At 32.3% G+C, this 13,981-nt stretch overlaps 2 protein-coding genes across 3 annotated transcripts; one reads left to right on the top strand and one right to left on the bottom strand.

The window, feature by feature from the left end:
• Positions 1–3: 3 nt before the first annotated feature.
• LOC125059975 (armadillo-like helical domain-containing protein 3) lies at positions 4–7,649 on the top strand. 2 transcript variants are annotated; one of them, XM_047664716.1, is made up of 14 exons: positions 4–521; positions 851–1,011; positions 1,107–1,274; positions 1,590–1,701; positions 1,898–2,056; positions 2,587–2,722; positions 2,950–3,032; positions 3,379–3,511; positions 4,463–4,547; positions 5,291–5,523; positions 5,826–5,952; positions 6,519–6,673; positions 6,952–7,174; positions 7,590–7,649. In XM_047664716.1, coding segments are annotated over exons 1-14 (2,046 nt in total). In that variant the 5' UTR covers positions 4–252; the 3' UTR covers positions 7,592–7,649. The 2 variants fall into 2 exon arrangements, with proteins under 2 accessions (XP_047520672.1, XP_047520664.1); XM_047664708.1 differs by having other exon boundaries at positions 5–521; positions 1,898–2,062.
• A 209-nt stretch (positions 7,650–7,858) lies between these two features.
• LOC125059989 (coiled-coil domain-containing protein 149) lies at positions 7,859–11,618 on the bottom strand. The gene is made up of 7 exons (XM_047664721.1): positions 11,167–11,618; positions 10,752–10,994; positions 10,273–10,458; positions 9,891–10,163; positions 9,735–9,813; positions 9,223–9,361; positions 7,859–8,504 (listed from the first exon to the last, which is right to left on the bottom strand). The coding sequence occupies exons 1-7, from the start codon at positions 11,230–11,232 to the stop codon at positions 8,204–8,206; spliced, it is 1,287 nt and encodes a 428-aa protein (XP_047520677.1). The 5' UTR covers positions 11,233–11,618; the 3' UTR covers positions 7,859–8,203.
• Positions 11,619–13,981: the final 2,363 nt, after the last annotated feature.

Raw genomic sequence — 13,981 nt, forward strand, 5'->3', positions numbered from 1 at the left:
TCTCTAATCTCTATCATCTATGAGGTGGTAAACCGTAAAGGAAAAACAAATCTTTATTAAGATAGGCAGAAATTTTCATTCCCTTGTAATTCAAAAGAAGAAAAGAAATTGCTGCAACAACCTTTAAATTTCCTAAATTACTTACGACTTGTGCATAATATTGTTAATTTGAAAACAATCATACTTACAAGAGTATTTTACAGTTGTGTTATTGAATTGGAATAGTTTTTTTTATATAAACCCATATAAACTATGGCTACTAGAAAAAGAAGTGGTTCGGGGTCTAAAAGACATCTCAAGGAAAAAGTTGTCCAGATTTATGAGTCCTTCTTCAGAGGTGAAGATTTAACTAGTGATAACCCCACTTTTTGGGATGAATTTTTTCTCTTGAAACCTAAAATTCCCCAACTAGAAGCTGAAATACAAAAATTGACTCCCGATCAACTGTTGAACATGAAAGATAATATTAATTTACTAGTTATTCAATGTATTGAAATGTTGGGACAAGAGCACCACATAAGGTATACAATATTTTTTAATTTTAATAATAAACCAGTCGGGAGCATTATCTTATAATAAGGCCTGAAGACATTATAACTTGCCTTAATTTCCTGTCTAAAATGGTATCACAATAGCCATACACATGGGGGTGGAAATTTTCAATTGCATAATAATCTGGATCTGGTCCCAATTGGTCACTGCCTGTCAATACTTTCTTTCCACTAATATCACATAAAAGAGATTAATAATTCAAAATCAGGCCTCAGTCCACTGAGCTCCCATTGCCATGGCCCAATTTATAATTTTCCATATGTCCTAAGTATATTAAAAAAAAGAAATCACTTTACAGATTAGTTTATGCACTTCAAACTTTTAGTGCTCTATTAACAACAATGTACCAAAGATATGCACAGGATCCTAATGTTAATATTAAAACTGTTCTTCTTGGTATAGAAAATCCTGATTGTAAAATGCAGAAGTTATTGGAACATTGTAATTCTGTATTGTCAGGTCAGTATCAAGACTAATTTTATATATTATATGTTAATAGGTATATTATAATTGTTTTTATACATTATATTTCTAATTCAGCACAAACATTCTAGGTGATGTTCCTGAAAGCTTAAAATCAATGGTCCTCAAGTTGTTGCTAATTATTGCAACTGGAGTTGACAATATTGATGATAATCCTCTTGTAGAATTTTTAATGTTGCACTCGTTGTTTGAACCTTTGATTCATCTTCTGTGTACAACCACTGAAAGACAACAACATGGTATGTAATAAAAAATAAACAGTATACTACTACTGCTTTACTACTATGTATACATATTTTGTAATGTCTTAATATTTTACTAGGATGAAGTAGTATATGAATTATAAAGTAATGAAACTTCTGTAGGCATTTAACTTATAATGGGTGGTTTCTCTCAAGCAGTAAAATGTAATTAATATATTTTTGCTTAAGAGGTACACTGCCTATACAAATAGCATAGGTTGAACTACAAAGTTTTATGTAAATTTTGCATGAATAGTATTGTACATTAATTATCTTGTTTAGAAAAACTTATATATATATAATGATTTACAGGTTATGATGTAGTCCTTCTACTCATGTTTCTTGTAAACTACAAAAAACATGAATCAGCAAATCCATATGTGGTTAAACTGTCAATACTCGATGATGAACTAGCATTAAATGGGTAATTTTTTTAGACCTAATTAGACTGTATGTGCTTAAGTGATTTTTGCACTTTCTGTAATATTTTAAATTGTGAAATGCATTACGAACCACAAGACATGATAAAATATGTTTGTACTAAACATTTTGATAGTGGTTTACCTGTAGCTGAATCGGCCAGAAGATGTTTTTTTTCTAAACACTGAAATTAATTGTAGGTATGGCCAAGTCATAACAGCAGCTCTGAATGACTATGTAATGACTACATTTGGTGGCATGCAGACAAACACAGGTGGTTGGTTAAGTTCACTTACCAGTATGGTTGGAGGTATATTCCTTACAAATGATGAAACACAACCTGTATTAAGGGGACAGAGGTATAGGTTAGTCTAGTTTTAATAATTGGTTCAGGTTAAAAGACAAAAATATAAGTATATGAATGTTTCTAAATGGGGCGAGAGATGGCAGAGATGGCCTTAAGGGTCAACCGTTTTTCAAGAGACCCCTCTCTCTCCACTCAACCCCCCCCCCCCCCCCCCCCCTCCGTAATTTGAGGTCCAATTAACATTGAGTTTAGTCAATTTATCAAGTATTTTTCAAGGCACCGAAAAAATATTCAAATTATCGAGAGTCGATTGTATATTATTCATGCAATTGTTCTGTCGAAAATTATTTTGAAACTTCTTTACTATATGTGCAGAAATCTTTAGTATTTGCAAATTAGCGCCTTATCGTATATGTAAATAATGTACGATTTTATTAGATGCTTAAAGTTAATCGCTTAATTAATATATTAGGCAACAGTGTTTGCAAACACGATTATAAGAAGCTGCATCAATTAACATCCATTATTTTAATCTACTTATAAACATTTAACCTAACATCATAGTGATTTTTTTTATTAAAGTGGTGGTGAGGAGGGTATGTTACTAGCATTGTATGAAGCCGCGCACCTAAATCGGAATTTTATGACGACCCTGGCGCATTCCTCTGCAACTGCTTCAGCACCACCTTCTCCACCAGCTACATTACCTCCACATCAGGTAGTTTAATATTCTGCCAAATTACACCATTTTTGAGCAAAATTTTTATTTACATTTTATCAGCAATGACTTCATCTTAGTAATGTAGGTAAAGGAATTTGAACTTTATATAATAGTAATACGATTTTAATTCATACTTAGACTATTCCTTAACGTAACAATCTCAGCTTTAAATTTATTAAAATAGTTTTTGATGATAATTTTGTACCATAAAAATTTCTTTACAGACTCCACCTAACTTGGCACAGATTCAAGCACTAATCGATAATGAGCAACCAACAAACCTACTTGTTACATTCTTTCAGTATTGGTAAGTATTTAACTATAAGAAAATTATCAAGTATTATTATTAGATAGTTTTTAAATTCATACATCGTCGTACTTTTTTTATTTAAAAAAAAATAAAATTCGCTATGGTCCGGTTTTTAAATAAATAAAACAAACAATTTGTCATCTATGGATCATGGATTTTTATTAATATTTATTATAAATATAAAACCAATTGAAATAAAAAAATAGTAGTTTTCATTATTGCCTTCACCGTAATTGTTGCACATTCTTAGATATTTTTTTAGCTATTTAATTTGTATGTATGTGTGGTGTAACTGTTGTGATTTTTTTGAATTTGTTTACTTATCTTTAAAAATTGTTTATAGTTCAATAGTGATGGCGGACACGCGAACGGAAGCTAGTATAAACAAGTGCAGTCTATGTTTCATCACACTCACTTGTATAGTGGAAGAACAGTTCGCTAACTCCATCATGCACGACCAAAACCTTACGTTTAAAGTAAGATTTTTGTATTATTATGCAAAAAAATTACATTATATTTTACGGCCTAATCAGGTTGGAGTATATAATATTGTGGGTCACAATGCCTACGCCTGTGATCTCGAACCGGATAAAACCAGTTCGGGCTGTCATCAGTAGCGTTATATAGCGCTTATAAGTAGCATTCGAAACGCCTCGAAGCTTATTAGACTGAACTTCCAACGAATTTCAAATTCCCACCTCACAAAACGTTGACTAGATAATACAAGGCGTATTACCATGGTTACGACGTGTATTCCTTGTAAAAATTGTCTTATACATATTTATATTTTAGTATCATATCAGTATACATGTATCTTTCTTTGGACCATGTCTTTTAATAATCCCTTCTATATGCCTAAATGTCGGCAATATTCGTTCTTTTCCGGCCATTTAACAACACAATAGTAAAATCATATACATTCAGTATAGCAGTGTTGGCGAAATGGCTTGAGCCTTAATGTCATAGGTTCGACACCGACTGTCCACCAATGGACTTTTCTGTCTATATGCGCATTCAACACTCGCTCGTACGGTGAAGGAAAACATCGTTACAAAACTGGCATGCCTTAGACCCCTAAGGTCGACGGCGTGTGTGGTATTTAAAAAGAAAATGATCACGAAACAGATACATAAATGTAAGGCCTAGACCACAGGTGTTTTTTTTTTAATATTATCCTGTAATTTACGCCTTAATAACCTATGTGTAAACTATATCTGGTTAGGGTATTTCTATATCTATACCATGCTTTGCACAGTATAAAACATAAAACAGTGTAATCTATGGGTAAAGTGCACTGCAGAACTTGAATTAAATTAATAGTTTTTAACTTATCAATTTTAAAATATGCCAGTTTGAAGACGTTATTTAATAGGAGGTTTACAATACCACTATTTTCGCTTGTATGTTTTATTGTCTCATGCTTTCAGGTTCAACTTTATAGACTTCCTATGCGTCATCGCAAGATAGTTCCCGAAGAGCCTCCTTCACAACCCCTTGCGTCGACTTTAATTGGTAAGTTTATAATTAAAAATATAGTTGAAATACACTACTTGTATTGTGAAAGTATATAAAGTATTAATTCATAGTATAAAATAAAGTTACTAGTACAATATAAAACAATTTCTTATGACTTTTACATTATTATAAGTTTTTAACATAAACTTCTTCGGTAGAGTATGTAATTATATTTATATCGTGTCGCAGTCGTGGTTATAGAGGAAAACGTAGAGTTATGTACATAATTTATTTGAATAAACAACTTGCTATTACAGATGTATGCCATCAAGTAATGTTTTAAGTTTATTTTTATATCTTTTATTTAAGTTAATTTGTTTCTGTTGTGAAAGTAAATGTTATTTACTAGCGGCCGCTTTCTATATTCAATCCCAATACAATTTTACTACTAGATATTTCAATTAATTTCTCATAAATTACTTTTCAATAACCGATCGATGGATCGTTTTTGTAAATATCTTTGAATTCAACAGATCGAATTTTGACATTTATTTATCTAAATTTCCAAAAATCTGGATTGGAGGAATTTTAGATTATAGATCGAGTATAGAAAGCGGCCGTTAATGTGCTCAGTTTATTTGGTAACAGCCTTCCTTGATTTCCAACACAAAACAATTTTTGATTTGAATTAATTCTTGAGATTAATTAGCATGTTTAACCAAACAAAAATCAAGGTATATTAGTTAGTATATATTAGATAAAGGCATGTCGCAGGTCTTATAAATATGTATTTTTTTTAGATTTGCTGGTAGAATTCATGATGTGTCACTTATTAAAAAAGTTTCCTGGGGAATTATATGAAGTTTGCGTTGGAGTTTTGCAAAGAGTACTAAGTTACCAAAAGCGGTGTCGGGTGCGTCTTACGAGGGACTGGCGCCCTTTATGGGCCGCACTAATCGCTTTATTAAAGTTTTTAGTTACCAATGAAACTACACTGTTGAGAAGACACAATATATTCTTGATGGCCCAACAGGTGAGTTTATATAACACAACAGCCCTGCGATTCTGTAACTCACTTTTCGAACTCACACAGCGGTTTTCGCATCGGCGGTCGCTCTGAAATCAGTCGTGAAGCAGTCATTTTATGATAAACAATAAACTACAAGCTCCCACTTTTTCAGAATGCCAAATCATAAAATGACTGCTTCACGACTGATTTCAGAGCGACTGCCGATGCGAAAACCGCTGTGTGAGTTCGAAAAGTGAGTTACAGAATCGCAGGGCAGTACTGAGAGTCGTAATAATTGTAATTAAATTGTATTAAATTTCTCGTAGGTAGTGAACATTTTCAACCTGTTTATCACGTTTGGGGATACGTTTCTACCGACACCGGCTTCTTACGATCAATTGTATTATGAACTTATTAGAATGAATCAGGTTTTTGACAACCTTTTCTATATGGGTGAGTCTGAATATTTTAGTACATACATTATATCTAATTTAATATTGAAAGTAAATAATGTTTGTATACAGGAATTAAATTTAAATAATCTCGATATGACTTGATTTTCGAATAATGTATAATATTAGGTCTTTACTTATGTAATTGGAGCATTTACTGATTTAATTATCTGTGGATTGCTCTTAATTCCAATTTTTTTTTAAATATTCGAAAGCTATGTAAATTTTCAAGTCAGTCATTTGTTTTTAGATACAGTTTTTGTTTTGTTTTTGTTAAGCCCTAGCCGATTACACAACAGGAACTTAAGAAATTTGGCAACCGTGCTTGTGCTAAGAGCCGATTGAGGCTAGTAACCGACTTCAAAAAAGGAGGTTATCAGTTGGATCTGTATGTTTTGTTAATGTTGGAAATTGCAATTACATAATACTTGAGAGTAACCCTTAAACTCATTCTCGTATAGATATCTAAAGCAATTTTTATGTTCTAATATATATGATGTATGATGAGTGGTTTATAAAAATTATTATAAAATCAAAATTAACGAACAAAGTAATAAATACTTTTAGCTTTGCGCTACTCAACGGGTGATGGAGAGTTCAAAGCTGAAGCTCTTCGACTCGCGAATTGTTTGGTAAATGTACGAGCCATCACCCAACATTTCGCGCCAAAGATAGACGCGTGGCTGGCCTCGCAATCTCTTTCCACGCCGTCTGAAGATCAGGTAATTTGCCATATACGGAAATATAAATCAATTAAATATATTTTCTTGTATGTAACTTTGCAAATTCTTATTACAAAACATTGTGTTAGTAATTTAGAATACCTTTCCTAATAAGTCTACATGATTCTTGTTAAAATGTTGCATTTTCTGACTAGAATAATAATATCGTATTACCATTAGTGTCGGTCACGGAAAAATCACTGGTACAGTTGAATTTTGAACCCACTATCGGGTCAATAAGTCTTTTCTGTTCCGATGCTAGTCAATTTTTTTTTTAGATACTCGAAGTCGTCCGGAAAAATTACGATAGCCTAATACTAAAATTGCAAGAAGGTTTGGAGTCGTATGAGCGATATTCGGAAAAAAGTTACCGCTCCCTCCTTTCGAAGTTGGTCAAGGGCGCAACGGCGTTTGCGCGGCAAAGAAGCGACGCGGCTGCCCTCGGGCATCACTCAGCGGCGCTAGTGTCTCATTATACAACGCTGGCAGTGCCAACATTATGTAAGTAATCTGATTACTATATATTATAGCCTAGTCTAGAGTTTGTGTGGAAACACCAAGGGCTATTGCCTATTAGCCCGCCCTCGCACCGCCCAACCAAAAACACCAGCAAGAGCTACACGATTTGTGTATCCGATCTTGTATACGATTTTTCCAAGATTGGCGTGTATGCGAACTAATATAATTCTTATTTGCTACGCGTCATTTTATTTATTCTCAAAATTATATATCTACTTTTATTTTTTTTTTATGAATTACTGTCGTATATATAAGTGGTGTCAATAACAAAAAAGATAATTTAGCACTGCTGCGCTCTCTTTCCATTTTGTTACAGACCTAATAACATACTAAAATCATTTTTCGCACAGTTATAGTAATACCTGTTTTATGGGTTAACCTAAATTTTTTTTTTCAGAAATCAGATTTGTAGCAGTTTTAAGAACTTAAGTATTTGTAAATACCAAAATTTAAACAATGCATTTAAACTCATTATATATATAATCTAAGATAACTTATCTGCATGCATACCAATATGTATGAAATAAATCGATTCGTTTTTGTAAACCTATGTATTTGTAATGTAATAAGTATATCAATTAGTGTTCGATGTATAAATTAAGACAAAATAATATATTAATAAATGTACTTTCCAACATATATTTTGTTATAAATAAAAGACTGAAGTAAGCACATTATTTTAATTTACCTCTAAATAATAACGAAATATTTAACAAATATATCAAAATTAATTTTACTAAAATAAAATCTTTGAAACATGACTAGATAAACATTTGGTAACAGTAAACTTAACATGGATAACTCTTTAGTATGAATTAAAGCTGAAGATATGGAATGTGTATCTAAAAACATAACCTATGTAGTCTCCACTTCTTGTGAATGTGTGAACTTGCTTATTACTTTATTATATATAAAAAAATTACATTATCTTTGCTGCGATCATAAATATTGCAAGTTCATATGAAAATCTAACTGAGCAACTGAATTTAATTTTTTTTATAACCAGAAAAATTATGCTTTTAATTCAGCAAGAGCTTCCTTCACTAACTCTTGAAGATCTTCTGGCAGGACTATTTTTGATATACATCTATCGCTGGTAAAACTTTCACCATTAATGTTCCCCTCTTCACTATCTAAATAATTATCAGATGGTTCCCGCTCGACTTTTTCTCTGTCGTCTGATTTTATGGACCTCGAGTCATTGAAAAATTCTTCCATTAGCATCTGTGAGGGGAATATTGGTACACATTTTTGTCCGTTACACCAACTCTCCATTGTTTTTTCTAGTTCAGATATTCTATTGGCTAAAACCCTGGAACAGTATACAAACATTAATTTTCTAGGCTTTAGTATGATAGATCATTTCTGTATTTATTTTCCTAAATGCAGGAAGTAAGTAGATCTAACAGGACCCGCGTTAGAACTTAAGGGCAAGGTTCCGAGTCGAGACTAAGGACTCAAATACACGAGAGGCACAATGCCGACGGAAGAGCAACTGCACGCTTCGGCATCGTGCCGCTCGTGTATATGAGCCCTTAGTATGATTATACGAATGTATTGGATAGTCACACTTAGCGCTAAGTGTCGACTATTAATTTTACTCTTAGAGCTTATTTCGTGGGACTAGCCCAGGTAACAAAGTGAACACTGTCATAGTCATGCCGAATCTTGGTAAATCTAGCGGTGTACCTATTGTACCAATGGCGGTATTCCGGAGGCGCACTGCGTGAAGGTAGCATATATATACGAGTTATGTAGGTATCAGCAACAGATAGCCCTGTGACAAAACAAACTAAGATCTGGGAGTCATTACGGTATTGGTTGACATAGTGTTTGAGGAACCCACAGCCAACCATGCGGACCGTGCTATTATCTGAAAAGACCATCACAGAATCTAGATGGAGCAGAGAGGATTTAGTTGGCCAGCAAGTACCACACTTCCTGCATCATTGCACAGCCCAGGTACAGAATATACAAATACAATAAAGTTACATTAATTCAAATATTTACAAAAAAATCATATTCCTTACTGGTTTGTCTTTCGTTGATGTTGCAGTGCTATGGATTTATCATTTAATGCTTCAAACAATCCCAAACAAAGAGATTTCAGTTCCGTCAGTGAGGATTTCTTTAGTCCACTTTTTGTATTAGAGTTTAAATATTCTCGAACTGAAAATACATATTCACATTTATAGTATAAGAAAATAATTCTTTATATTTTATGTGTTCCAAAGTGATCTCATGTAGAAATGTTAAAACATTTATAAAGCAATGGAGCCCAAGACAAAACTATTTGAGTTGTGACCCATACTAGCCAACTGATTATGCAAATATAATTCAGAATATGTAATTTTTTTGAAGCATAAGTCTAGAGGCTAGACTCCAGACCAAAAGTACTTAACTGATGATAATCTACACAGCTATTATCATTATTTGGTATACAGAAATATAAATAACATTTACATATCCAGTTTTGTATAGCTATTGTGTATAAGGCCCTTATAGGTTTTTCAGCCCCTAGAAAAATAATTTTTTTTACTACCTTGTTGTTGAGTCATGACATCAGCAAATCCTTTTCGAAAATTAATACTATCATTTTTGCTTCTACTATCAAGCAAGGTCTGAAAATAAAATCAATGTAATTAAGTTTTATTTTGTTTAAACATTTGATTAAAAGTATAACAATGTAAATATTAACCTTATATTTATTCAGTGTTCGTTTCATTATTTCTTTCTCTACTTGTAACTGTGTAATACTTTCATGGAGATATTTATTTTCCATAACAAGTGCATCAATATCAACCACAGGTTTTGCTATATTGCTGTCTAAAGATTGCTTCATTCTGTTTGTTAACAGAAAACTTATTTGATGGTTTAATCGTTGTACTTTGTTTTTATAATAGTCACGGTCAGAAACTAACTCGTCTTTTTCGTCTAGGGTAGCTCTATAATCCATTTGCATTTCTTTACACTGTAAGATAGAAAAAGATTTATCAACAATATATGCGTAAGTATGTATATATTACAGGAAAACAACAATGAAAATTGTAAAAAATTATTCCTATGTTAGTTTTTATTACCTTTTTTTGTACTTTCTCAAGTTCTTGTACTAGTTGTTCATATTCCAATAGAGAGTATATACTTTCTACTGGAGATGCAGATTTGCATTCACCGATGTTGTCCAAAGTCCTGTTTTTTTGCAGCTGTTTCCTCAATGCTAGTATATCACCATTAGCATCATCAAGTTTGCTTCTTAATGTTTCCACCTGACAACATAGACATGTTACCTATAAAACACTACTATAACTTAACAAAAAATAGATAGACATGTTACCTATAAAAAATTACTATAACTTAACAAAATATAGATAAAATATTTATAGTAAATTTGTAAATCATGTATTAGAGCAGAGTAGAAAAAGAGCAAAAACATTTTTGCTCATCATACATATATAATAACAAATACAAATTAATTGACAAATATGTACTAGATTGCCTTTAACATAAAAAGCTTGAGTCAATACTTTAAACCTGTATAAATAATAATTACAATACATACCTCCAACTTTAACATATTATTGTGCTCCTTGGTTTTGGCTAGAATTTCACCTCCGCTGATTGTATTAGTAGGTGCATATTTATTTATAACATGCATAGTGTCTTTTATCACAATCTTGCTACATTTTAACTGTTCAACTAGTGTTTTAAACCTATCTCGTTCCATGCAAGATTTATCCAATTCTTTACTCATAATAGATAACGCATCATTTTTACTCTGTAGTTTACTCTTAAGAACAGAATTCTGAAATGTTGGAACAATCATATATTAAGTAATTATAAGATATCGATGAAAAGATATTCTACTTTTTATACACTACGAGTTTGAAGCCGATTACTTAAAAATTTATAAAAGTTGGAAGTTATAGGCTGCTGGCTGTATGATAAATAAATAATTAGTAATATTATATACTTACTTCCAAAACATAGTCATCTAACTGTTGATCAGAAAATTGTACTTTAGAAAGTTTGTTTACAAACATTATTATTGTTTATAAAAACAACTTAAATTGCTCAAATGACGATAACTAAACACCCGCTACCTTTCGTAAATATAGATACCTAATAGGTATTAGGTTAATATATATAACCATAAGTTATTTTTTCAAAATTGTAAGTTGTATTGATTAAACTATAATAACTAAATATGTTTAATTCTAAAACAAGGCATTTTTATTTCAATTTAAGCCTCACTTTGTAAAAGTAGTAAGTAATATAAAATTATATTAAACCATTGAAAAAACACTAACGTTAAACCTATATGTACGAGTACTTTAGAATCGATAATTCACAGTTAACAATGCGAAATATCACGGCATATTGAATATTATTAATAACGTTCAAATCAAATAATCAAAATAGAAAAATCAATACTCTTTTTTTATCATTCGCTCTCGTCGTGGAATGGATAAAGTTTTTCGACCATTCCTGATTCCACCTCTTCATAGGTTCTCGCTTCACAGAAATCTAGTGCGTTTTCCAATTGCAGAGCATAATGCGACTCAGTGCCGCACAATGCCGCATAATGCTGAAGCTTAATTGGAACATGAATTAGTTTTCAAATGCATCAGCAGAGTGCGCTAAGTCAGTGTTGAAAAAAAAATGTTCTGAATAGAGTTAGCAACCTCATTAATGTATAAATAATGTGGTTAACAATAATAATTGGTTGAAAACTTTTTACGCTTATTTTAATAATCAAATTATTTCATTAACATTTTTTTACTGAAATAACAGAAAACCTTTAAATAATATAAGGTTTTAGCAAGCTAAATTAACAGTAAAATATATAGTTTCATGTAAGAAGTTTACATCATTTACGTTTTAGGTAATTTTTTTTAAATTATTTCTAAAAAAATTATATACTTTTTTAAAACCATTGCAATGTTAACAAGAGTATAATCCTGTAAAATAAATTTGTTTACAGATCCGAATTTTAAAATAAAATTGTATTCATATTTTAAATGTGGAATATAAAAAAAGTAACTATTTATACCTTCATCCATACTTATATTTATTTTTTTTAGCAGTTTGAAATAACTTTAATTATTTTCAAAATCTACGACGAAACAAATTTTTCAACAATAAATAATATGTATTTACTAACGAAACTTAAAGAAAAACACTGGTCAATTTTCTGTCACTGTGTTGGTTTTTATTGCGAGAAGCACGCGAGAGCATTAGTTTTGAGAGTGCTCAGTTGTGCGAAGCGTTGCTGTAGTTGGAACATTCAACGTTGAGCATTATGCCGCATAATGCGCTCTAGTGCTGTAATTGGAAAACGCTACTAAATGCCAATCTAGCCAAAATGAAAAATAACGTTTTAGTTATAGTAGATGAGCCTACGATGCTAAATGGGGATTTACTCGAGCGTCATAGAGACCTATTGGGTTGCGAAGCTTAGATAATTATAATTTATAAGAAAAAAATGTTAAATAATGCTTTTCATCGGTGGGGGGAGCGGCTATAGAATTTCAACAATGTAAAATATAACTGTGCCATGGACATACTCGAGCGCGTCAGACATTGATAGCATCCATGTCGTACGTATTTTGAATACGTTTGAAACTTGAATGTTAATCTGATTGTTTGCGTGGTAAAGTCCTTTTCATGAAAGAAGTCCCCCAGACGCGGCGCTGCAATCGCATAACGTAATGTTGCCATTTATGAGTAAAAAATTTACCAATTTTATTTACATTTAGCAGATGTAATTTATCAAAATATAATATTGATGTGCCTCCGGAAAACATACAGCATTGTATAATGAAGAAGCAATGTATACTTAGCCATGAAGTGCGATACATACCGAGTGAAATAGTTCCGCTTGGATAGAATAGATGGCGCTGTAATCGCCTCAACTTCATACTTATCTTAACCAGCTAGGACGGTGTCATTTCCACAGTCATAGCGTTGTGTACTTTCGCCGCGTGCGGTCGAAACCGAAACAACTCAATAACGACTTAAAACCTTATAGTCTTTCTTAGTGTTAATTATTAGCAAAACGCATTATTATACATCACAATTGCGTAATGGACTCACGATGCCGATAAGGCCGCCGCCGGGGCCGATCAGGCAAGTAGTCTAAAAAAGTGTCGAGCAAGGTCGCGAACAAGACAAAGAGGACTCCACGTGCACCAGCAGCGCGTCTGATAGCGACTCGGAGCGCGAGGGACCGCCACGAAAGAAAAGGAAACGAGTAGCACAGGTAACGGTCGATCCCATGATCGACGCGTTATATAATCAGGTGAGTTTCCTCACAAATTTTATAATGCATCAACGATATTATGTACAAAATGTCAACGCCAGTGCGTCCAATGACGAGGGTACCCACTGACCGACCAACTACTATAGCCATTTTTTATTAATCCGTCGACCCGAAAATCGAAATCTCTGGGCTTGGTCACAAATATTGATGATAAAATATAATAATATAATAATATATTAAGCTTTTAAAACTCCTATGTCAAAGGGAATTATTACAATCTGGATTACAAAAAATCATAAACTGGACTCGTAATAACCCAACGGAATTAAAACCCGCGATTAAATCTTTTCACAAAAATATCGTATATTGTTGGTAATGAATCACCTTCTTACAAATTGCATGAACAAACCCTGCAAATTGTATGCGGAAAACGAGCGGAATGTATAGAAACTAGGCGTAAAAGATTAATAAGTAAGATTTCGGACAAAAGTATTCTTGCCTAGTTTGGAAACCAGTCTCCCAATACCTTT

This window comes from Pieris napi, chromosome 2 (assembly GCF_905475465.1).
Source record: "Pieris napi chromosome 2, ilPieNapi1.2, whole genome shotgun sequence".
Classification (NCBI taxonomy): domain Eukaryota; kingdom Metazoa; phylum Arthropoda; class Insecta; order Lepidoptera; family Pieridae; genus Pieris; species Pieris napi.